At 46.1% G+C, this 26,012-nt stretch overlaps 1 protein-coding gene across 1 annotated transcript in view; it reads right to left on the bottom strand.

Moving 5' to 3' along the window:
* Positions 1-923: 923 nt before the first annotated feature.
* nos1apb (nitric oxide synthase 1 (neuronal) adaptor protein b) overlaps positions 924-26,012 on the bottom strand; it is a gene marked incomplete at its 5' end in the record, with an annotated part of 34,965 nt that continues 9,876 nt past the window's right edge. The window contains 5 exons of the mRNA XM_079819931.1: positions 924-2,978; positions 4,284-4,455; positions 6,766-6,909; positions 14,625-14,728; positions 16,531-16,609. Of these exons, the coding sequence (XP_079676057.1) occupies positions 2,623-2,978; positions 4,284-4,455; positions 6,766-6,909; positions 14,625-14,728; positions 16,531-16,609 (855 nt within the window). The 3' untranslated portion in view covers positions 924-2,622. The remainder of the gene's footprint in view (positions 2,979-4,283; positions 4,456-6,765; positions 6,910-14,624; positions 14,729-16,530; positions 16,610-26,012) is intronic.

The following is a 26,012-nucleotide window of genomic DNA, read 5'->3' as shown; positions in this document are numbered from 1 at the left end:
GAGACTACAGATGTGTTGTCTTTGTAAACCAATACATTGTAGCCCCTCGGGTCTGGGAGGAAGTACCTCAGAGCCACAAATATAGCCTTCATCTCGAGCCAATTTATATTCCAGAAGAGATGTTGGCCTTCCCAGACCCCCTGGGCTGGCCGACCATTCAGGACCACTCCCCAACTAGTGAGGGAGGCATGGAACCCAAGACAAGAAACTGGGATCTCTTCACATGGAAAGGGTACAAAGACCGCTGCCCATAACCCATATCATTTTCAGAGGGTTGCGCAATGGATGGAACGCTCAGCTCCTGAGGCACAACTGAAACGGTCTCATGTGCAGAAGCCCCAAAGGTATCACACTGGTGGCGGCTGCCATAAGACCCAACAGCCTCTGATACTGGCTGACAGCGATTTCCCAACCTCGCCTGACTTCTTTCATGGCAGTAAGTATGGATTCGACCTGATAAGGAAGTGCCTGCATGGAGCTGGAGTCCTATACCACCCCAAGAAAAGTTGTTCTCTGACTCGGAGAGAGTACTTTGGATGCCATTTCACTTATAGAAATGGGGCAGGGTAGACAAACAACATCTTTCTTTACACACAAACTGAAGACAAAGAAGCTGATGTTTATTTCAGGAGCATATTTATGGTCTTGATGACGCACTTACGCTACGTCACCTGACCGTGCCATTGGCCAATGAAATTGCCTTGGTTCCACAGGTTACAGACCCCAGCTCACCCAGAACATTTCCCATAGCGTCAACGTCATGACGCAGCATTGAGTTCCCTCAAATGGGAACACTTTATGATCAATCACATAAAGAGAGATGACCACAATAAAAAAGGTAAGACAACAAAAACTTAAATTACTTTTATTTATTCTGTTTCATTCATTCCTAAGGACAAAATTAATTAAGTTCCACAACTCTTCAATATATGAGTTTATTTAAATGAAAATTAATGCTACAACACAGCAGCCTTTAGACAATACTTGAGCACAAAATACAATATTAGTTTTACTTGCTACACTCTTCTCAAAAACAAAACAGTATTAAAGATAGAATGCTGTTATAACATTTGATAAATTATGTGATATTATTGCACAAATAATGTCACTTGATATTAACATTGGTATATGTGGAGATGGATGTTTAGTGTGTAACAGTTCAAGCTGCTCAGCTGCAAAAAATTGACATGCTTCACACATGGAGTTTAACATCTTGACAGAACTTTTCTCACTCTTTAGCATTGCTGCACAAAATTGTATAGTCAAGCCCGGCACATAAAAAATCATGAAATGCCCACAAAGAAAACTTTGCATTCTGTTTTATATCATAAAACACGTACAATAAAAAGGAAGTATTTAAATAACAAATGGCATTAAATGTATGGCTGTCCATAAGCCTTTAAAAAGAAACAAAACAGTGCTCACAGTTTCAGGGCTCACAGCTACATAGCCCTTCTTCAAAAGGATATAATGAAATTGAAGAAATAGAGGGAAGTCAAATGCTTCTCGACACTCATGTTAACTGACAAGGGATCGCTGTAGACATTTAGCTTTAAAGGGATAGTTTATTCAAAAAGAAAAAAGGTCATCATTAACTCACTCCAAGACTTGCTTTCTTCTGTGGAACACAAAAGATGATACACTACCGTTCAAAAGTTTGAAGTGATGGGAGATTTTTTTCATGTTTAAAAAAAAAAAAAAAAACAGCTTAAAGCGAGATAATCTGAGCTGTAATAATCACCCCAAAAAAGAGACGCTTATTTTTTTGGTTATAAATTCATTTTTTGAAAGTGTGTAACTCAGGCCCTGTGTGCACTAGCACCCTGCAGACAGTTTTGGCTGTTTCCACTAAATCACTAAGTCCTCCCAGATCCATTTGAATAAACATGATACAGACAAAATTCTTTGGAAACTTTAGGTTATTTCAGCTCAGACAACATATACTTACATGTTTATCACTTTTAGCAGTGGTTTATGAAACTTCAAAGGGTTTCCTTTAAAATGACAGCAAAATTGTGTACTTAGTATGTGGGTATGGGAAGCTTTTCAATTTGGGTAGGCCAAATCCAGGCGAAAATCCCAAAAATGGTCCCAGAGCTTAAGAGTTAATAAATAGAAAGTAAAAAATAAAATAAAAATAAAAACATATTGTGTTACATTATAAAAGTCTTTAATGTCAATTTACTGATAAATGTAATGCATCCTTGCACAATAAAAGTATTAACTTATTATTTTTTAAATCTTATTGACCCCAATCGTTTGACAGTATATTGTGAACAATGTTTTAAGTGTTTTTGTCCATGCAATGAAAGTCAATTGGGTCCAAAACAACATCCATTGACTTAATTGTATGGAGAAAAAAAAAACTGTTTACAGGTTTTAAATGAAATTAGGGTAAATTTGAATTTTTGGGTGAGCTGTTTTTAACAAAATTTGACAATGTTTGACTGATTTTTGAGTAGAACAACCTGCACACTGGCTGGGATCTGCATAATTAAATACAGCGGGATGTTTAACAATGCAAAACTCTCTCCTCAAAGCTAAAGTGCTTAGCTGCTACCCCTGCTGGTGTGAGCTGGTTTTTCAGCAGGAAGGAACAGTCCCTCAAACACAGATGCTCAGTTACTGGCCCCAGCTGTCCCGGTCATCGCTCTCATCCGTGTTAGACTCATAACCAGATGCGATACCCGACTCTCTGAATCCAGGTGTGTCCAGTGCGCTCAGAAACTGGTTCCCTGGAGGAGAGCAACCTCCCGACTGATCTTCATCCTGACCCTGACCTGAGTCACGGTCCTGCTCCGGCTTCTTCTCTTGGTCTGAAGATTCTGTGAAGAAACGAAAGCCATCTAGCCGAACCAGGCTGTTTGAGAGAGGGAACCCTCCTCGAGGGCTTAGGGGGGGATTCGGGTTGGGGTCACGTGATACAGTTGGCATGTTGGCACGCAGGGCGATTTCCAGAAGGCTGTCTTGAGATCCCACTTCATGGAGGAAATGATATAATGGCATAGTCAGTAAGAGAGTAACTCAGGTGTCATTACATTTACTTTATTTGGCAATGACAGATTCTATTCCAATGCAGATTTCTGATGCAGTATTCAAATTCTGTCAATTTAACCAAGCCTGTTAAGATGTTAAAATCAATGAAAATTGTAACATAAAAAATTATTTTGAAATAAGTCTTATCTTCTGCATATATTTAATTAAAACTACTGTAAAAATAGTAATATTGTGAAATATTATTACAATTTAAAATAACTTACTTTACCATTTCAATGTTTTTAAATGTAATTTATTCCTGTGATGTCAAAGCTGAATTTTCAGCATCATTACGTTTGATTGTTTTCAAGAAACATGTCATGTCTTATTATAATCAATTGAAAACCATAGTGCTGATCAATATTTCTGTGAAAACTGTGATACTGTCACAATCTGGTTCAGATGAAAAAGGTTCAAACAGGTTTCTACAAACAAAAGGTTCTTTAATAAAACAAACACAGATAAGCCAAAGGCAACGGAACAGAGTGCCCACACACAAACAATACCAGCCAGCAACTGAATGAAAAAGAGGAACTTAAATACACAAGGTGATTGAACACAAATAATGAGCAGATGAAGACTCATTAATTAGAAACCATTGTTAAAAACGAGGAGCGGGTAACTGGAACACAAATAGAAAGTTCATGAAGATGAAACAAGAACAGGCAGTTTGTGACAGATACATTATTTTCAGGATTATTTGATGAATAGTAAGTTCAAAAGAACAGAATTTTTGTAACATCATAAATGCCCTTACTGTCACTTTTGATGAATAAATGTATTACTTTCCAAAAAATCTTACTGACCACAAACGTTTGAACGATAGTGTATAAAAAAGTGATTTTACTACATAAAAAATATTTATAATATAAAGGATTTGTAAAGATTTTATTACTAAAGCTATTCCTATTGTACTGTTAACGTATATCCAATTTCAAACATACACAACATTTTAGGTGTAAATGTTACACTACCTACAGATAATATTGAGGTCAGGCTGGGCCTGGGACTAATTTGTTGGTGCTTTTATAGACTTTCATTATATGGAAAAAAGCAGCATGAACATTCTTCAAAATGTCTTCTTTTGTGATCAGTGGAAAGAGGAAACATCATGGTCATGAGTAAATTACAGGATTTTAATTTTAGGGTGAACTCTTCATTGAAACAGACTGGATTATCCTTTAGCCTGGCACACATGGAGGAAACAAAAAAAAAGAGCTCCTGAAGGTATATAACCTGAGACTCACAGGGAGAGTTCTTGCGTAGATCAGTGCGAAGCTCCAGCTCTTGCACATGTTTGACCAGAAGCGATAGATGCTGCAGGAGTTCCGTGTTCTGTTGCAAGAGCTGCTGGACTCTCGCCTGAGCCTCCGTCCTGGCGCTGGTCTCCACCGACAGCTGCTGCTGCAGCAGAACAACCTGCAGAACAACAATTCGATTTTTACACTTCTGTAAGAAGAATGGTGCTTACCTGTGCAAAACCTGGCACTATGATGCTAGGATATTCTGGCTGGTTGCCAAGGCATGGTTACTTAAAGGGTTAGTTCACCCTAAAATGAAAATAATGTCATTTATTACTCACCCTCATGCCGTTCCACACCCGTAAGACCTTCGTTCATCTTCAGAACACAAATATAAGATATTTTTGTTGAAATCCGATGGCTCAGTGAGGCCTGCATAGCCAGCAATGACATTTCCTCTATCAAGATCCATTAATGTACTAAAAACATATTTAAATCAGTTCATGTGAGTACAGTGGTTCAATATTAATATTATAAAGCGACGAGAATATTAAATATTAAACGAAATGATGACTTATATAGTGATGGCCGATTTCAAAACACTGCTTCATGAAACTTCGAAGTGTTATGAATCAGCGTATCGAATCATGATTCGGATCGTGTGTCAAACCGCCAAACTGAGAATTCACGTGACTTTAGCTCTCTGAACCGCTGATTCGATTTGCTGATTCATAACGCTCCAAAGCTTCATGAAACAGTGTTTTGAAATCAGTTATCACTATCTAAGTCGTTATTTCGATTTTTTGTTGCACCAAAAATATTCTCGTTGCTTTATAATATTAATATTGAACCACTGTACTCACATGAACTGATTTAAATTTGTTTTTAGTACATTAATGGATCTTGAGAGAGGAAATGGCTATGCAGGCCTCACTGAGCCATCGGATTTCAACAAAAATATCTTAATTTGTGTTCCGAAGATGAACGGAGGTCTTATGGGTGTGGAACGGCATGAGGGTGAGTAATAAATTACATTATTTTCATTTCTGGGTGAACTAACTCTTTAATCCCCAAATGTTTCATGTCTCTCCATCAAGTTGAATGGAATGGAATCAGACAATATTAGATCCATCCATCCATCCATCCATCCATCCATCCATCCATCCATCCATCCATCCAGGAATTTGTTTGGACAGTTGTTGATTAGACTTTGAAATTTGAGAAAAATGCATACATCACCAGAGAGAAGTCTGTCATTTCACTTGTGTCTTTCAGTTATAGTGTAGTGAAAACCTATACTTGTAATTTGTCCTCTGTATATAACTCATCCAATTTAGTGCACACACATTATGAGCAGTGAGTAGTGAACACACACACAGCGCAAACTTGGAGCAGTGAGCAGCCATTCACTGCGGCATGTGGGGAGGGATTGGGCACCTCAGTCGTTTCCTGCCGGTTTTGAGAATCGAAACTGCAACCTTCGGGTCACAAGTACGACTCTCTAACCATTAGGTCATAATAAAATAGTTATGACTATTTAAAAAAATTATGAGGATTTTATTTATTTTTCATAGATAAAGAATTTGCAATAAGATCTATAACATGCATTTAGAAAATAGTGAAAATAGTGAAAATTAAATACATTTAATTCTGTCATGACAACTCTCAGAGAGATTAGTGTGTTAATAGAGATTGGCATGTTAATGTATTTGATCTGCTATGCTGCTGCTGCGGAGCAAGTATCGAGATTTGCTACTGCCAATACAGACATTGCTGAAAAATGCAGAGCCCTCCCCCCAAACATTTTGTCCAGATCATTTATGCCGTGTGTCCACCAAAGTGTTTTTTCACGCGGCTGGCTGGCGTACCCAATTGTTTTTTGAACGTCATGAGCGTAACGAGGCGCTGAACAGGTATTTTACACTCAACTGATGAGCGTTCTGCGTTTTTTACTGGTCGCAGAGAGTTGAAGAATGTTCAACTTTGAGTAAAACGCAGCGCTCATCACTGTCACTTTTCACCCAACTGTCCAATCAGAGTGGAGGAGGGGCGGGATAAATACAACACAGACAATCTGCCACATTTAGGCTGTATAGCTAATGCAAATAAGCTGCACAGACTGCTAACAGCAACACTACCGGTATTTGTTTGAATGTTGAGCCGCAGCTCATTGGCCGCTGATGCAACAGCAACCAATCAGCTGTAGATAATGATGTAATTTCTACCAAATTAGAGCATTTAGAATTTCATGACAGAACTAGGTAAAGATCATTTTTATACAGTGTCAAAATATTTTTTTTTTTCTTTTTTTTTTCTAAATGTATTTAGACAAAATAGAATAAACCTGTGATAATGTCCATTTAATGGTTATTGGCCAAAATGAATATTATGAAAATGATTTGCTTATCGTATCGGCCAGAATAAGAAAAAAAAAAAAATCACTGTCAGTACAGCCAGCATGAGAAAGCATTTAGACATGTGATGTTACCTGTGCGGAGGCAGCTTGACTCCTCTGCTCCTGCTGTTGTAACTGCCTCTGCAGGAGCTGCACTTGATGGCTCGCAGTTAGAGGGCTGGAGAGAGGAGATGCCAGCCTGGATGACTCCATCACCAGCACAAGGGCTTCACACACCTGCATGGATACATGCTGTTTATTACCTTTAAGTTGACATTTGCTTTGTAGATGAGGATCAATAAAGCCAATTAGTACCTAATAATCAACCATGTGCATTCCTTTTCATTTTTGGGTGAACTATCCCATTAACTACAATTGTTACTTTTGAATCTATGAGTTCTTTTGAAAGTTAGAATAGTTTAGCTTTCTTTCTATGCCCATGCCCATTGCCATGCCATCTTGGATTATGGAACATGTTATGCACTTATTACAGTGACAACCCTTCCTGAAGTGGCCTGGTGTTTCTTATTTAAGATCACAATAGTTTATGGATGACCCTTTTGTGAGTTCGAAAAACCTTTCAATCACCTGCTTAGATATTGAACCACTAGGCTTGAGACTCTAAAGTAAGATAAAGTAGGCATGAAACGTCTCAGTTACGGATGTAACCCTCATTCCCTGAGGAGGGAACAGAGACGTAACGTTAGTGACTAACGAATGGGGGTTTCGCTTAGAAGCCTATCATCTTCGAGATCTTAGAAAACGCCCAATGGCAGTGCCAATGCCATGGGCATGCGGAATTTGCATAAGTAACTCTGCCCCACCGCGTGGGTATAAAAGGAAGTACGTGGCAATATCGCATTACGTTACCTGCTGAGGAGCCAAGACTGAACTTCGGCCGTTCCAGCAGCACAGCGGATGTGGCAAAGGGATGTTATGTCTCCGTTCCCTCTTCAGGGAACGAGGGTTACATCTGTAACCGAGACGTTCCCTTTCATTCATTCACTACGATGTAATGTTAGTGACTAACAAATGGGGGTCCCAATATAAATCACGCCACTCGGCAGTCTTACAGTGCCCTGCGTAAGTGCGAGTGCCCTGTCGTAAGACTAGTACGGACGAATGACTCCCACTTAGCACAGGATTACCAAGGTACACTGGGAAGCATATTCCAGTGGAGATATGCCAGAATTCCTACCCGTAGGGAGGACTTAGAGAGTACACATATGACCCGCTAAGGGCTGCATATGGAGAACTCTGAGGTACCAGCCGAAGGTGGATTTTAAACCCCAGGGGTGGCAGGGACTTGCCAATAGGGTTGAGTACCGAACTCGGTACTTTCAAGGGCACCGACCGAATTACGTCTGTACTACCGAGTACCGATTCACATTAAATCAATCGGTACCAAATTTCGGTACTTGAGAACGCATCTGGTGATATAGACTAATGTCTGTGAACATTAAACCGCAAAAAGACTATTTAAATACGAATCCTCCGTGTCTCTGTGCGAATGAATGCCGTATAAGCGCGGTTTACCACACACACACTCACTCACTATCGCGCTCACTATCCCTATCTCTGTCGTCTCATATGAGGACATGAACGCACGAACGTCATCTCCAGAGCCACTGTGAGTCACTTCATGAGCATTTTACCATTTCATTTGAGAAAAACTACCGTCATATCATAAACACAGAAACGTCTCGGTTACGTATGGTAACCCTCGTTCCCTGAAGGAGGGAACGGAGACGTACGTCGGTAATACCGACGAATTGGGATCACTTCAGAGAGCCCCTATCAGCTTCGAGAACTAAAGAACAGGCCAATGAACAATTGGCGTGCGAGATTTGCATCTCGCGCTCCGCCCCGCGCCGCGGGTATAAACAGGAAGCGAGAGCATCGCACTGACGTTTTTCACTGAGGAGCCGAACTAGTGACTCGGCCATGCAGTGAGGGTAAGGAACTGTGGCGACGGGACGTACGTCTCTGTTCCCTCCTTCAGGGAACGAGGGTTACCACACGTTACAGAGACGTTCCCTTTCAGTCGGTCACTACGGCGTACGTCGGTAATACCGACGAATTGGGATCCCTACGGAAAACGCCACAGTTACTACCACTTCCAGCGCCCAGCGAGAGCCCCTCAGACCCCGTTCTGATGCGGGCGGGGAGATTCAGGCAGGGAGAGTCACACTGCTGTTCCGCAAGACCCATTCAGCAGACTTATTGGATAATGCTGGGAAAGCGTGCCCGAAGGACGCTGCGGGAGCCACATCATGCCCGGAGGTAGTTACCATGTGGAGAGTACACGTATGGGCTGGCCGTCGGCAGCACAACATACGGAAGTCCCAGAGGTGGCCCCGGCCTATTACAGGCGGGGGACGACACCGTACTGAGACGGCAGAGGAACTCTGCCAAGGGAAAGACATGAGCTTGCCGTAGGGAGCTGTACCGTGGAGAATACACGTATGGGACCGCCGTAGGGGTCACGACATACGAACCCCAGTCCGACACAAGTTCCACCAATGCATACAAGTGCCAGACCTGGCGTCGGACGCTCCGCCACATCCGACTGCCGAGGGTGCGGAGGACTCAACAGGGTTCGCCAATCCTGGGGAACTCGACTGGAGAATATAAGCGCACGTATCCATTCCATGGGGAAGGGAATGGCGCAGCAAGCCGACACTTAGAACGGGCACTTCAGTGAAGCTGACTATGGGAAGCGAGCACACGAGAAGCCACCGGTTCTACACGTAGGCTATAAAACCTAGCGAACGTGTTAGGTGTTGCCCAGCCCGCAGCTCTACAAATGTCTGTCAGCGAGGCGCCACGAGCCAACGCCCAGGAAGAGGCTACACCCCTGGTGGAGTGAGCTCTAACCCCGAGCGGGCAGGGCACGTCTTGGGATTCATACGCCAAGACGATGGCATCCACTATCCAGTGGGCCATCCTCTGCTTGGAGACAGCCTTTCCCTTCTGCTGTCCTCCGTAACAGACGAAGAGCTGCTCTGAGGTCCTAAAGCTTTGCGTTCTGTCAACATAGACGCGCAGGGCGCGAACTGGACAGAGAAAAGCCAGGGCTGGGTCTGCCTCCTCCGAAGGCAGCGCTTGCAGGCTCACCACTTGGTCCCGGAAGGGAGTAGTGGGAACCTTGGGCACGTATCCAGGCCGGGGTCTCAGGGTCACCTGAGAGTCACCTGGCCCGAATTCCAGGCACGATTCGTCGACCGAAAATGCCTGCAGGTCCCCTACCCTCTTAACTGAGGCCAATGCAATCAGGAGGAATGTCTTTAGAGACAAGATCTTAAGCTCTACTGACTGTAAAGGCTCAAAGGGCGCCCTCTGTAGTGCAGTCAGCACCAGAGTCAAGTCCCAAGAGGGTATAGAGGGAGGGCGAGGCGGATTTAATCTCCTCGCCCCCTCAGGAACCTGACGATCAGATCGTGCTTGCCTAAGGACTCACCATTAATGAGGTCATGGTTTGCGGCGATAGCGGCAACATATACCTTGAGGGTGGAGGGAGACAGCCTTCGCTCCAACCCGTCTTGAACGAAAGAGAGCACAGATCTGACCGAACACTTCCGGGGGTCTTCTCGGCAAGAAGAGCACCAATCGACCAGCTGTGTCTCAGTGCATCCGTGCCGAGGGTCCCCTCGGTCAGGGAATAAAACAACTGGCAGTGGGTCGTGTCCAGGGCGGCAAACAGATCGATCTTTGCAGGCCCAAAGCGACTCCAGATCAGCTGGACCACCTGGGGGTGGAGTCGCCACTCTCCGGGGAGCACCGGCAACCGTGACAGCTCGTCGGCCGCACGATTGAGTGGGCCCGGAATGTGAATGGCACGAAGGGACCTCAGATGCTTCTGACTCCACAGGAGGAGATGCCGGGCGAGTTGGGACAAACGGCGGGAGCGTAGACCACCCTGTTTGTTGATGTACGCAACGGCCGTAGTGCTGTCCGTCCGGACCAGAACGTGCTTGTCTTTGAGCGACCCTTTGAGGCGGCTGAGAGCAAGACGAACTGCCAGCAACTCTAGGCAATTGATATGCCATTGCAGTTGGGGCCCCGTCCACAGACACGATACTGCAAGCCCGTTGTACGTGGCACCCCTGCCCGTGGATGAGGCATCCGTGGAGACAACAGAATGCCTGGACACTTGTTCTAGAGGCACTCCTGCCCGTAGAAATGAAGGGTCCGATCACGGGCTGAGAGTTTGGCGGCATCTCGGCGTCACTTGGACACGGAGGGACCCGATGTGCCACGCCCATCTCGGGACTCGGTCGTGTAGCCAGTGCTGAAGCGGTCTCATATGGAGCAGCCCTAGCGGTGTTACTGCGGCTGCTGCTGCCATTTGCCCCAGGAGCCTCTGAAATTGATTCAGTGGGACTGCTGTACTGCATTTGAGCGTACTCAAGCAGCTCAACACCGACTGGACGTGCTCCTCGGTGAGGCGCGCTGTCATGGCGACCGAGTCGATCTCCATCCCGAGAAAAGAGATCCTCTGTACGGGACAGAGTTTGCTCTTCTCCCAGTTGACCCGAAGACCCAACCGGCTGAGGTGCCGAAGCACCATGTCCCTGTGTTCGCACAACTGCTCCCGCGACTGGGCAAGAATCAGCCAGTCGTCGAGATAGTTGAGGATGCGAACACCACGCTCTCTCATGGGAGCAATGGCCGCCTCCGCGACTTTCGTGGAGACGCGGGGCGACAGGGACAGCCCGAAGGGCAGGACTTTGTACTGATATGCCCGTCCGTCGAAAGCAAAGCGTAGAAACGGTCTTTGTCGAGGGAGAATCGAGACATGAAAGTACGCGTCCTTCAGGTCGATCGCTGCAAACCAATCCTGGGGACGGATGCACCTGAAGATGCATTTCTGCGTCAGCATTCTGAACGGCATCCTGTGGAGGGAGCGGTCAAGTAACGCAGGTCCAAGATTGGCCGTAACCCGCCGTCTTTCTTGGGTACAATGAAGTACGGGCTGTAGAACCCGGACTTCATATCGGCCTGAGGGACCGGCTCTATCGCGTCCTTCGCCAATAGGACAGCGATCTCCGCCTGAAGCACCGGGGCACCCTCCTTCTGTACAGATGTGAAGTGGACACCCCTGAACTTCGGGGGACGCCGGGCGAACTGAATCGCATAGCCGGGTCTGATGGTGCGGATGAGCCAGCGAGATGGGCTGGGAAGAGTTAGCCAGGCCTCCAGAGACCAAACAAGCGGGATCATCGGCACCACAGACGTACCCGCAGCGGGGCAGCGCAGCGGAACGCAGGGGCCCCAGGACGACATGGGAGTGGTCCGTGCAGGGGTCTGGGTCTGACACACGACCTGCATCCGCTGAGGGGACGGGCGAATGTGGGGAGGCACATTGTGTGCGTCTGCACAACCAACGCCCCCTGTTGGCGAAGGGAGAGGTGTCTGAGGGGTATGAGGCATGGTAGCGTCGCATACCGCCAGACGCGCTCTCTTGGGACCCAGAGATGTTGGAAACTGCTCTTTTATTGATAATTTGGGTACCACTGGCACTGGGGCCAGTGGCGGAACAGACAAACAATGTTTAATGGCCTCCGTCTGCTTCTGGGCGACCGAGAATTGCTGGGCGAAATTCTCGACCGCGTCGCCGAACAACCCAGCCGACGATATGGGGGAGTCCAGGAACCGTCAACAGTCTCCCTCATGTCGGCCAGGTTGAGCCAGAGATGCCGTTCCTGGACCACTAAGGTGGACATCGCCTGACCAACGGAACGGGCGGTAACTTTCGTCGCCCGGAGGGCGAGGTCCGTTGCCACCCGGAGCTCCCGGAGGTAGCTCCGGGTGCATGAGGTACCTCCTCATGCACTTCCGGGAAGAAAGGAATTGGAGGGGTGGCCGGAAGGGTGTCCGGACGCGCTGCCCCCAAAAACCAATTGTCTAACCGCAAGCGCTCAGGTCGGGGCGTAGGGTTCCACTCCAACCCAAGCGTCGCGGCTGCCCGGGAGAGCATGGCTGTCAACTCTGGGTCCGACTCAGGCAATGCTGGCACACCCGAAGGCGGCAGCACAGCCGAATCCTCAGATGACTCCAGCCCACCTTGTGATGCGGCGATCGACATTTCTTCGTCCTCCGCGGCGCCAAACACGACAGTCGGAACAGCAGGAGCCGGCCCAGATGTACACGCCTGAACGCTCGGTGGGTTCGGTGCATGAGAGGGGGGTGTGGGCCGAGGCATGAGCGTCGGAGCTTGATTCCACACCGTCACCCTCAGGTCACCCTGGCCACCAGCCAAAGTGCAGCCTCTCGTGGAGACCGCGAGTTCATGGAGTCTCGACCGTAACACAGACATGATCATGTTCCCGCAGTGGGAACATTAATCATCCACGAGCGCTGCCTGAGCGCGCTGAAAGCCCAAACACGTCACACAGCGTTCGTGCCCATCAGAGGGCGAGAGAAACCGACCGCACCCAGAAGTACATGGGCGAGACATCCTGAAAAGGACATGCCAGGTGTAAGCTCTTTTTGTGAGAGGAAGCTTCGCAGTCGATGCCGAAGCGCCCAGGGAAACACACACCAGCTGGATGCAGACCACTGCACAGATCAGCAGACAGGAAGTATGCGATCACTGGAACGCGCCGTCGCACCAACACCGACTGGAAAGCTGCTCGTCTCGAAGAAGCTGACATAGTCTCAGAAGGTTTGTGAGGAGTGAAGAGGTAGGTACTCTTGGCTCCGAAGCAGAAACGTAATGCAATATTGCCACGTACTTCCTTTTATACCCACGCGGTGGGGCGGAGTTACGCATGCATATTCCGCATGCCCATGGCATTGGCACTGCCATTGGCCGTTTTCTAAGATCTCGAAGATGATAGGCTTCTAAGCGAAACCCCCATTCGTTAGTCACTAACGTTACGTCGAAGTTGTGATACTGAAGTTGTGATACTTTGTTCTCGCCCATTGTGATGTATATGTGTAATGGCTTCAAGAATTAGAATATGTAGGGTGGGATTTGATTTTGCCCATGCGGAATTGATTGGATGGTTGTGGTTTGCTATTGCTGTGATGTCATGCGATTGACAGGTTGCCCCGACCTTACGCCTGTAAACAAATGATGATGTCCATGGATAAATCATTTATAATAAATAGCACAATATTCCATAAAAAACAAGGATTCACCATGAAATGTAGGCCTAAAGGAACTTTAAAAAATGAAAAACATTGGTCTGATCTGTTTGCTCTTATGTTTGCTGTAGGTGAAAGAAGATAAGCAGATCACAGAGTAGATCCCAGAACACACAACTTCTGCTGTATCAAAGTCATTTTGCAAACCATCACAAGTACATGAAAGCTTTAACCTCTGTGAAAGAGCAGTTTCCTAAAACTCCCCAGTAATCTAATATGTGTCAACATGGACAGCTTTCATATCTTATTCACTAAAGCTAAAAATATAGAAGTGTCTAAAATGTGTATCCTAAAATGTATAATTCATAAACTAGCCCCACCATAGCTGGAAAAAGTTGGCATGTTAATAAACAAGACTTATTTGAAAATACCATACATTTATCTAAAATGCACTTTAAGGAACTAAATGATTTTGACTAAGAGTTATTATAAGATTTCAAAGAATATTTGAACTCAACTTTAGACAACTGGCTAGTAATTATCCATCTTTTAGCCCTACTTTTGATCATGGCCCAATTTCTGCCCTAAAAACCATGAGGGATGAGCAAACTGTAGCATCTATAAATAAAAGACAACAGGAAAAACTTGAGCTATATTTAAAAAGACAACACCTCAGACATCTTCTTTCTTCCAATGTCTTCTAAAAAGCAAGGTTTTCTGTTGGTAAACATTTTATTGAGTCAATGTGAAAAAGATTGATGAGGAAAAATTAAGACAATTGAACACATCTTGATATTCTGAAGGCTAAGGGAACTTTACCAAACTGCATATCAACCTTATAGTCAGGCAGAGGACTTTACCTTGTCATCTTTCTCCGGGCCAGCGTTGCCTGATTTCTCAGTGGTGCTGCCAGTAACTGGATTTTCATCTTTGCTTCTCTCCTCCTCTCCTTTTACAAGCCAAGCTGCCAATTCAGATTAATGAAATCATTTAGAATACAAAATAATCATAAGTAGAGATTGAGTCTATATTTATTTCACATAACAATATTGGTTATTTATTTATGCTAACAACTTATTTTAGTCTATGTCAAAGATATACTTGTGACCAGAAATGTATATGTCTTGTTTATATATACACACACCGATCAGGCATAACTTTATGACCTGGTATCTGGCACCAATATGTTAGCAGCAGATCCTTTAAGTCCTGTGAGTTGCGAGGTGGGGCCTCCATGGATCAGACTTGTTTGTTCAGCACATCCCACAGATGCTCGATTGGATTGAGATCTGGGGAATTTGGAGGCCAAGTCAACACCTCAAACTTATTGTTGTGCTCCTCAAACCATTTCTGAACCTTTGCTTTGTGGCAGGGCGCATTATCCTGCTGAAAGAGGCCACAGCCACCAGGGAATTTCGTTTCCATGAAAGGGTTTACATGGTCCGCAACAATGCTTAGGTAGGTGGTACATGTCAAAGTAACATCCACATGAATGGCAGGACCCAAGGTTTCCCAGCAAAACATTGCCCAAAGCATCATACTGCCTCCGACCGGCTTGCCATCTTCCCATAGTGCATCCTGGTGCCATGTGTTCCCCAGGCAAGCGATGCACACGCACCCGGCCATCCACATGATGTAAAAGAAAACATGATTCATCAGACCAGGCCACCTTCCAGACCTTCCACTGCTCCGTGGTCCAGTTCTGATGCTCACATGCCCACTGTTGGTGCTTTTGGCGGTGGTCAGGGGTCAGCATGGGCACCCTGACTGGTCTGCTACTATGCAGCCCCATATGAACAAACTGTGATGCACTGTGTATTCTGACACCTTTCTATCAGAACCAGCATTAACTTCTTGAGCAATTTGAGCTACAGTAGCTCGTCTGTTTGATCGGACCACACGGGCCAGCCTTCACTCCCCACGTGCATCAATGAGCCCATGACCCTGGGTCCGGTTCACCACTGTTTCTTCCTTGGACCACTTTTGATAGATACTGACCACTGCAGACCGGGAACACCCCACAAGAGCTGCAGTTTTGGAGATGCTCTGACCCAGTCGTCTAGCCATAACAATTAGGCTCTTGTCAAACTCGCTTAAATCCTTACACTTGCCCATTTTTCCTGTTTCTAACACATGAACTTTGAGACATTTTTCAGCCTAATTTATCCCACCAACAGGTGCCGTGATGAAGAGATAATCAGTGTTATTCATTTTACTGGTCATACACCTGATTGGTGTATATATACACACACACACACATGTTTGTTTTTGTGAAATGTGAGGACATTCCATAGGCGTAATGGTTTTTATACCGTACAAACCGTATTTTCTATCCCCTTACACTGCCCCTGCCCCTAAACCTAGCCCTCACAGGAGACTGTGCAGTTCACTTTCTGTGAAAAAAAAACTTGTTCTGTGTGATTTATAAGCATTTTGAAAAGTGAGGACATGGGGAACGTCCTCATATTTCACCCTCTTTTTGTAATACCTATGTCATACCCATGTCATTATACACATTTGTGTCCTGATATTTCACGAAAACATGCCCACACACACACACACACACACACACACACACACACACACACACACACACACACACACACACACACACACACACACACACACACACACACACACACACACACACACACACACACACACACACACACACACACACACACACACACACACACACACACACACACACACACACACACACACACACACACACACACACATATATATATATCAATGTCTTCTCACCGTCAGCATTGTCTAGACTCTGTTTGTGGCACACCTCAAAGGCCTGACCCACGGTTCGCACTATCCTCATGGCTTGGCTCTGAGACACAGACAGTAGATCTTTAAGCAACCAAGGTTTATTGAACATGTCAAGCATGATTTTCCACATGCAGGTAAACATCTGTGGATTTTTGTTTGATATGGGACAAAAAAAAGCTGTACTGGGTGAGACAGAAGAATTAATTCACAAAGTGAGATTTATAGAGAATGACAGATAAAAGGGAAAGAGAAGGAGTGGGTGAGAGAGGGAGAACATTACATCCATAAGTCAATTGCACATTATAGTGGAGCTGTCAAAGTGATGGATTAGTTCATTTTAGATGGACCCTGGTGCTCTGAACAAAACCCAAGCCAAAGAGACTCATATTAAGCACCTTATGCCAACATCAGTTTGTTTTCTGGAGAAAATGTCGAACCTGTTGCTGGTTAAAAATATCCCATAAGACAACATTTTTGTTAAGAATAGTCGGTAACACTTTACAATAAGGTTTCATTAGTTAACTACTTTAGTTAAGTGCTGAACCAATGTCATTCATGGCAGACCATGTGATTTTTTCCAAATATAAGCAATAGGTTAACCAAAATGTTTTCTTCCAAACTGTTACTGTTATACAATACGAATATATATTTAGTAGATAGCATAATCTTTTTGTTAATGTTTTATGTGTTTGTTTGAATATAAGATATTCAATATCAAGATAAATACAGGAACTTGTCTAAGAAAAAACAGGCAACACACGTCGTCCTTGTCATCACAGAATATGACCAATGAGAATAAAGTGTCATCATCAAGACTTTTGCAGCCGATTTTGAGCAACAGCAGCCAGCACCTGACCTAGGCGGCCAGTCTCGTTTTGCTCTTGCAGTACTTTGATGGCACATGTGATCGTAAGGTGGCTGCAGTGCCGTTCAAAGTCGGACAAATTTTCTTACCAGAATGCATCACTTTTGTCAGGCGGCAGCTGATCTTTGCGGCACCGCATGAAGTCGAACAAGCCTATTGTATTCCTATAGATAGACTTATATCCACTGACAGTCAGCTGATGGGAGCTTGACTAACGTGACCTGCCAAAAACTAACGCTATGCTTGATTTTCAATTATATAAAAATCAATATAATTTTTGTGTGGATTTGGAGAAACTTTATTATGTGTGTTGAAAATTCATTGTATTTTTATTTTATTTTTGCTGTATGTCATCTTTACATCTGAAGGTAAAGTTTAAAAAGACCAAATGTAATAATTTGATTATGGTTGCACTTATTGTTTGCACTTAATTAGACAAACTGTGTTTTATTTATATGTTAAATTTGTGGAAAGGAGTTCAATTAGGAGGTCACACACAGCCTCCAACAGAAGTTCAGGAAGCTCATAATTCATGTACAGTAAGATCTGAAGAGACTCAAGTGAAATCATACAGGAAAGAAACGAGTCAGTTGAGTTTGTTGCAAAACCTTTTACAGTGCTTGCATATTGTTGTCTTTAAATGCATATGATAATTCATAGAAAATAAAACTGAAATGACATACATTACAAGATGATTAGTTTCAAACATTTCAAAATGCACCTGCAGACTAGTTTTCCACTCATGAATTTTGACAGTGAGGATTTCTTAAAAATTTGCAAAAATCCCAATCTCGTGTCTCGTCTTGCCTTGTGAGCTAAGTGTTACGTCACACCCCTACTCTTTACCAATTTACCCTGCCTTCCTGTTTGTTTTTGGATCTGTTTGCCTGTTGTTTTCGACTACTCTCTTTCTGTGTGGATTGTGTTAGTTTGCCTGGTCAGACTGATCTTTGTGTACCAAACTTTGTGTGCCTGTTTCTTGTACTACATTTCCACTATTACTTATTAAACTGTTTATGGATACTAACGACTCTGCCTCTTCCCAATGCTGGGCTCAGCCCCGTAATTGCTGCTTGCAGCTTTTTTTTATTACCATTTGTCAGCCAGCTAGACAGCATTAACAATTCTGCTGATTTGTCATTTAGATACTGACACAAAGATAATGTAACAGAAATGAAGAGTACATAAAAACATTCTTATGGACATTTTTGTCTTTTTCAGTTTAGTTTTTTTTATCATTTTTCTGTGTGAAGGCCAATTGCATACATTTTATTGTTATTTATATTGGAATTTTACTATTTCATGCTCATTTCCTTTACAAAATGTCCCCGTTGAAACAACAAAACACAATTTTAAATCCTAGTGCCATTTAACTATAAAATAATGCAGACTTTGTTAATAGGCTTTCATTCTGTTGGCTTCAAATTTAATATTTTACAATTGCTTACCAGATGGTGCCATTTTCTCAGGTTTGGCCTACAAAGGTAATACTCGCTATATTCCTATTTTCTGCTTCTGCATATTATGCTGCGTTCACACCAAACACGAATAGAGCGTCAGGAGTGAGTGATTTCATTGTTAAAGGGATAGTTCACCCAAAAATGAAAATTCTGTCATCATTTACTCACCCTCAAGTTGTTCCAAACCTGTATGAGTTTCTTTGTTCTGCTGAACACAAAGGTAGATATTTTGAAGAATGTTTGTAACAAAGCAGATAGAGCAACCATTCACTATCATAGTATTTGTTTTCCCTACTATGGTAGTCAATGGTTGCTCTATCTGCTTTGTTACAAACATTCTTCAGAATATCTTCTTTTGTGTTCAGCAGAACAAAGAAACACTTACAGGTTTGGAACAACTTGAGGGTGAGTAAATGATGAATTTTTGGGTGAACTATCCCTTTTATGCTGCGTTCACACTAAGCGCGAATAGAGCGTCTGGCGTGAGTGATTTCAATGTTAAGTCAATGGAAAGGCGCGTTGACGCGCGTCTGGAGGTCCCACGGCGCGAAGGACGCGAATCCGCCTCATTCGCGCGTCCAGTTCGCGCAAATGATGCAAATTGGACGCGAATTGAGCGTCTTGCACGATACGCGCGTTACACGCGAGTGGTGCTTTTGCGCATTCACGCGTTTGAAGCGAATTCGCGTCTGACGCTCGAGTTGTAAAACTTTGGCGTCAATTCACGCCGCGTTAACCAATCAGGAGCCTGCTCGCTGCGGTCACGTGGTAAAGTGACGTGATGAGAAACCCTGCATAATTTAAAAAATACTACTATTGTGTCACAAAATGTAGTTTTAAGACTTTTTCAGGTGAGAATGTAGTTGTTTAAAGCTCAAATCTGTGGTTTATTTATAAAGAGAGCGCCTATTTAAAAAAAATGATCTTGTGTTTTTGGAGTTGTGAGATCCAGGCGATCACCGGGCACTCACCGCTCATAACCCCGGCGAGAGCAGCCTTTCCTCGGCTAGTCCTTCTGACGTTTGCCGCTGGCTCTGATGTCCTGTAGTGGTGCATCTTGTGTAGATCTAACGGGCGATCTATGGTGTCATGAATCTATAATTTGTTGTCTGCCAAATCGTTTTGACTGAGGGCAAAGAGAAGTTTCATAACTTTATTTTTTAAGGATATTTAAATATAAATGCAGTGAAGATAATATAGGCGTTGCCTGGACCACATTTGTGTGGCTATTAATGCTTAATATATATTTTTAATGAAAATGACAAGAGGCAGAGTGGTGTTTTATGACATATTTCCCCTGGAGCGCCTTGAGCGCGTCTATTTCGCGCTCAAGCGCGTCTATTTCGCTTCAAACGCTCGATTTCTACGCACGTCCAATTCGCCGCGGACACGCGAATGGATTCAAAATGTTCATGCATCGCAGACACGGTAGACGCGATTTTGACGCTCTATTCTCGTTTGGTGTGAACGCAGCATTATAGAGCCAATTTGGTAAATTATGCAGCTATAATTGTGTGGGTGTGTTGGTATGGATGTCAAAGTGTGATTTGTATATGTGTAATAAAAAAAATTGTATGAGTGTGTGGGCGCGCTTGTAATATTTGAGAGAAAAACTCTACAGCAAATCACAAATCCAACCACTGTGTGAAGATTTGCTGGCATCTAATGGAGAAAATTTGGCACTGTGCTCAAACAAATTCTTACTGAAAGCTCATTTTTTGAGATATCAATCTCAAATTTGGAACACAACTTGTTTAGATTCATGGCGTTGATTAGCAGTTTTAGAGTTCAACATGTTTCATAAAATATATATTTAATATACAATAATGTTCACAAATCATTTTCATAAACTTAAACCTCTTAAACTTTTTTTGTTTCACTTTTTAAACTTTTTACTTAAGCAATACTCTGCCAAGGGTCTTCTTTAAAATGAGACCAAACTTAAGTCTGTGCTCCCAAGATTACATTTTTTATGAATTTGTTTTTAATTGATGCACAACGGTTAAGTAAAAAAACATATGGACAATATTAATTGATGTAAGGCAGCACTGACCCAAACGGGTTAGTGACTGCTCCATCAGCCGACCCAGAACTCTACCACATTAGTCCTGGACTAGCAGGCCATTCTTATCATTGATACCTGTTACTTTTACAGCCAGATAATTTCCATAATGAACAACACAATCTACCAAGAGCAGCGCAAATTAGAGTCTGGTTTAAGACATGCGGTAAAACGTCTCAGGTTACTTGCGTAACCTATGTTCTCTGAGTAGGGAACGAGACGCTGCGTCACTTTAATGACGTAATGGGACGCCCTCTGGGTGTGCCGATTGTCTGAAGCCCTTATAGAATCACGCCAATTGATTGGCTGATGGCGCGCACGTCGCCCCACCTGACGTAGTCACCTATATTAGCGCTCGCGCGCGCCATCTGCTCCTCAGATTTCTCTGCCGAAAAGGAAAGCCTGTCGGCAGCGCGAAGAGCTTGGCAGCGTACGCAGCGTCTCGTTCCCTACTCAGAGAACATAGGTTACGCAAGTAACCTGAGACGTTCTCTTTCATAGGTTCACTCGACGCTGCGTCACTTTAATGACGTAATGGGAACGATATACCAAACACGCCAAGCTAAAGCGCTGCCGTATCTGGCTCAAAGAACACCAGATAACCTACATGACTAGGTTAAGCAGACAGGACATGCGAACCCGGAGCCATGTCGAGATCCAAACTATAGAATCTCACAAAAGTGTGCGGAGAGGACCAACCTGCCGCCACACAAATATCTTCCAAAAGAGCCCCTCTAAAAAGTGCTTGAGAGGAAGCCACACCTCTGGTAGAATGCGCTCTAATATCAAGAGGTGAAGGTAAACCACGCACCTCATAAGCTAAGGAAATAGCCTCTGTCACCCAATGGGAAACCCTTTGCTTCGAAGCGGCAAGCCCGCGGCGGCCAGCACCGAAGCATACCAACAGCTGGTTAGATTTCCTCCAGCTGTCTGAACGGTCAACATAACACTTCAACGCTCGAACTGGGCAGAGCAAATGAAGTTTCTCGTCTTCCTCCGAGTCAAACGGAGGGGGGTGAAAGGAGTGAAGAGTAATAACCTGAGAGCGAAATGACGTGGACAAAACTTTGGGCACATAACCTGGCCTAGGTCTTAAGGTAACCTTGACTAAGCCAGGGGCAAAATCCATACAGGTCCCACTAACAGAGAGAGCCTGTAGATCGCCCACTCGTTTCAAAGAAGATAGAGCTAACAAAAGAGCAACTTTGAGAGTCAGAATTCGCTCAGGAGCTGACTCCAAAGGCTCAAATGGAGCCAAAGTTAGCCCTTCAAGGACCACGGAGAGGTCCCAAGAGGGAATACCAGGGGAGCGTGCCGGTCTCAGGCGCCTAACCCCTCGCATGAAAGATGAAACCAGTCTATGCTTGCCTAGCGGGATTTCGTCCGACTCCCTACCGGCAGCTATAGCTGCGACATAGACCCGAAGGGTGGTGGCCGCTGCTCCAGCAGCAAATTTCTCCTGCAGGAACTCCAGAACTGAACCAACCGGGCAGTTAACTGGATCCGCTGCATGAGTCGAGCACCACGACTCAAAGACCCTCCACTTGGAGGAATAGAGCTTCCTTGTGGAGGGGGCTCTCGCATTAGCAATGATCTCCTGAACGTCTGCAGAAAGACCAGCGTTTAGTATCGTTGGCCCTTGATGGGCCATACCCACAACTTCCAAATCTCCGGGTGAGGGTGCCAAATCCTGCCCTGAAGTTGTGTCAAAAGGTCCTTCCTGACCGGTATCTCCCATGGGGAGGAGTCCAGGAGGAGAACCATCTCCGAGAACCAAGTCTGGGATGGCCAGTGTGGAGCCACCAGCAGGAGGCTGGCCCCACTCTCCCTTACTCTGTACAGAACCGCCGGAATCAGCTTGATGGGCGGGAACGCATAGAGTTTCAGATTGGGCCATGGATGCGCGAACGCATCTATCCCCAACGGGGCCGGAGAGCTCAGAGAAAACCAGAGCCGACACTGGGACGACTCCTTCGAGGCAAAGAGGTCCACTTCCGCTTTCCCGAACATCTCCCAAATCTGTGACACAGTTTGAGGGTTCAGCATCCATTCCCCTGACCGGAGCTTCTGTCTCGACAGATAATCTGCAGCGAGGTTCAAGACTCCGGGTACATGGACTGCTCTCAGGGACAAAAACTTGTCCTGAGACCACAGGAGGAGTCGGCGCGCATGCCTGTCCAGGGTGCGCGACCGTGATCCTCCCTGGCGATTTACGTGAGACACCACTGCCATATTGTCGGTCCTGACAATGACATGATGCCCCCTGAGTGAGGGGAGAAAATGCTGAAGGGCCAGGGATACCGCTCTCAACTCCAGGCAATTTATGTGCCAGGAGAGAACTTCCCCCTCCCAGATCCCCATAGCTGGTCTGCCCTCGAATACCGCACCCCAGCCGGTAAGAGAGGCGTCCGTCGTAACCATTTGGCGACGGAAAACAGCCCCCATCTTGACCCCTTTCTGAAGAAAAAGAGGGTCCCGCCACATTGATAGGGCACGAAAGCAGCCGCGTGACACCTTCAATAGGCGAAGGGCCGATCCTGTTGACCGAGCCCCTGAGCGTTTCATCCACCAGAGGAAGGGCCTCATATGGAGCAGTCCCAGGGGAAGCACCGGGGAAGCTGCGGCCATGAGACCCAGGAGCCTGCGACACGTACCCACAGAAACATGATGGCCTAGCCTGAAGCGGACCAAGCATGTTGTGATACTGGAAATCCGAGCAGGGGCCAAACGGGCCTGCATCGGAACGGAGTCCAGACGAACACCTAAGAAGGTGGTCTGCTGAGCCGGAGTAAGAACGCTCTTGTCTGTGTTCACTCTCAAGCCAAGAGATTGAACGTGTCGAAGAACGACATCTCTGTGATGACAGGCTAACTCCCTGGAGTGGGCCAAAATGAGCCAGTCGTCCAGGTAATTGAGAATACGGATGCCCTGGAGCCTCAGCGGGGCCAGAGCAGCATCCATACACTTCGTGAACGTCCTTGGTGCCAGGGCAAGGCCGAAGGGAAGGACTTTGTATTGATAAGCCTTCCCTTTGAAGGCGAACCTGAGAAACTTCCTGTGTCGTCTGACAACCTGAATATGGAAGTAAGCATCTCTCAGGTCTATAGTGACAAACCAGTCCTCCGCACGTATCTGAGACAAGATAGTCTTTAGCGTTAGCATCTTGAACTTCCCTTTGTAGAGGGCGAAGTTCAGGCGGCGGAGGTCCAGGATGGGACGCAGACCGCCGTCTTTCTTCGGAACAAGGAAATAACGGCTGAAGAAGCCACATTTCTCCTCTGTTGCCGGAACTTCCTCTATTGCCCCCTTTAGGAGGAGAGAAGAGAGCTCTTGTTGTAGCACAGAAGCCTGAGAGGCGCTGTTTACTACCGTCTGAGCGACCCCGTCGAAGCGAGGAGGGTTGCGACAGAACTGAAGCGTGTAGCCTGACTGAATCGTGCGGAGGACCCAGGATGATATCCCTGGCAAAAGTTTCCACTCGAGGAGGAAATTTGACAAAGTGGGAGGTATGATGAGGTGCGGTGGACATACCTGAGTTGGGGTGTCGAGCTGGACCTCTGAGGGGGGTGTGGCCATCCGCAGAGGAGAGCACGTGGCGTCCTGGCGCGGAGTAGGCAGTGGAAGGCTGGGCCGCTCTGGTTCCCGGAGAAGACCGGATGTGTCTCCGTCTGGACGAGCGGCGGATGGTGAGCCAATCAGACGTGAGGGGAGAAAGCAGAGAGCGTCTCCTTCCTCCAGCGCCGGAAAAGGCGAGGATATATTCGGTTCTGTATTCCGAAGCGCGCTGGGCGGCGGAAATGACAGAGCTGGATAGGGAGAGCTGGTGGGGGGCGGGCAGAAACGCTTGCGCGGTCTGACCCAGCCCCGGTCGTGAACTGCAGCTCCCCTTTTTCTGACCGGAGGGTCAGGAGCGACTCGAAGTGGCCGAAGCAGAAGGTTTGCTGGGCCGCTTTGGGTCGATGCGTTTGTGAGGACGTTGACGGGGAAATGGACGACCGCGAGCTCCCCAGACCGTGGTGGGTGGAGGATAACTCTGGTCGCTCCTCCGGGCGGTAAACTCTCTTTTGAAAGAGGGGCGATCTCTGGACTGAGAGGGGGAGGGGGAAGGAGCGTCCCTCGCTCTCCTCGGCATGAACTGCTTAAGAGCGGCAGACTGGGATTTTGCAGATCTAAACTTCTCAACCACAGTGTTAACCGCCTCCCCAAACAATCCGGACTGGGAAATCGGAGCGTCCATAAGGAAAACTTTCTCCTTATCGCGAATCTCAGTGAGATTAAGCCATAAGTGGCGCTCCGCCGCCACCGCGCCCGCCATAGAGCGCCCTACAGCGCGAGCTGTGTGTTTAGTTGCTCGTAACGCCAAATCCGTGGCTTTACGAAGCTCCTTTACAGCTTCCGGCGTCAAACCGGTGCCCTCGTCCATTTCCTTCAGTACATCCGCCTGATATGCCTGGAGAATGGCCATAGTATGAAGGGCCATGCCAGCCTGACCAGCCGCCATGTAGGATTTTCCAATCAGGGCAGAAGTGGTCCTGCACGGCTTAGTGGGAAGAAGGGGGCGGGACTTCCATGAGGGAGCTGAAGATGGCGCGAGGTGAGTGGCCAGCGTGTCCTCAACCGCGGGAATAGCGGAATAGCCCTGTTCCTCAAAACCCACGAGGTTAGTGAAATCAGCGGCTGCCGCGTTAGTTAGGCGGGCTGAGAACGGCTGCTTCCAGGATCTAGAAATCTCACTGTGTAGATCACTGAAAAATGGTAGCTTCCTCCGCGGAGGCCTAGAATTAGGGCCGCTGAGGAATCTCTCATCCAACCGAGAAGATTGAGCTTCGCGGGGTTCATCCGGCCACTCGATCGCGAGCTTCTGTGTAGCGCGCGCGAGTACATCCACGAGCTCGTCATACGCCGCTGATGGCCGCGCTTCCTGGCCGCTTGGCGGGAGAGCGTCGTCAGTATTTGCAGCACCGAAATCCTCGGAGTCGGATGCTGCAGTGAAAATGACATCCTCCAGTCCGAAGGAAACCGCATCGCGTGCCTCCGGGCTGGGACAGAGATAATCGTGCGAGTATTCCACAGGCGG

Source organism: Gobio gobio (genome assembly GCF_949357685.1).
Source record: "Gobio gobio genome assembly, chromosome: 6".
Classification (NCBI taxonomy): Eukaryota; Metazoa; Chordata; class Actinopteri; order Cypriniformes; family Gobionidae; genus Gobio; species Gobio gobio.
Note: the sequence above shows the minus strand (reverse complement) of the source record. Positions and strands in the feature narration are given on the sequence as shown.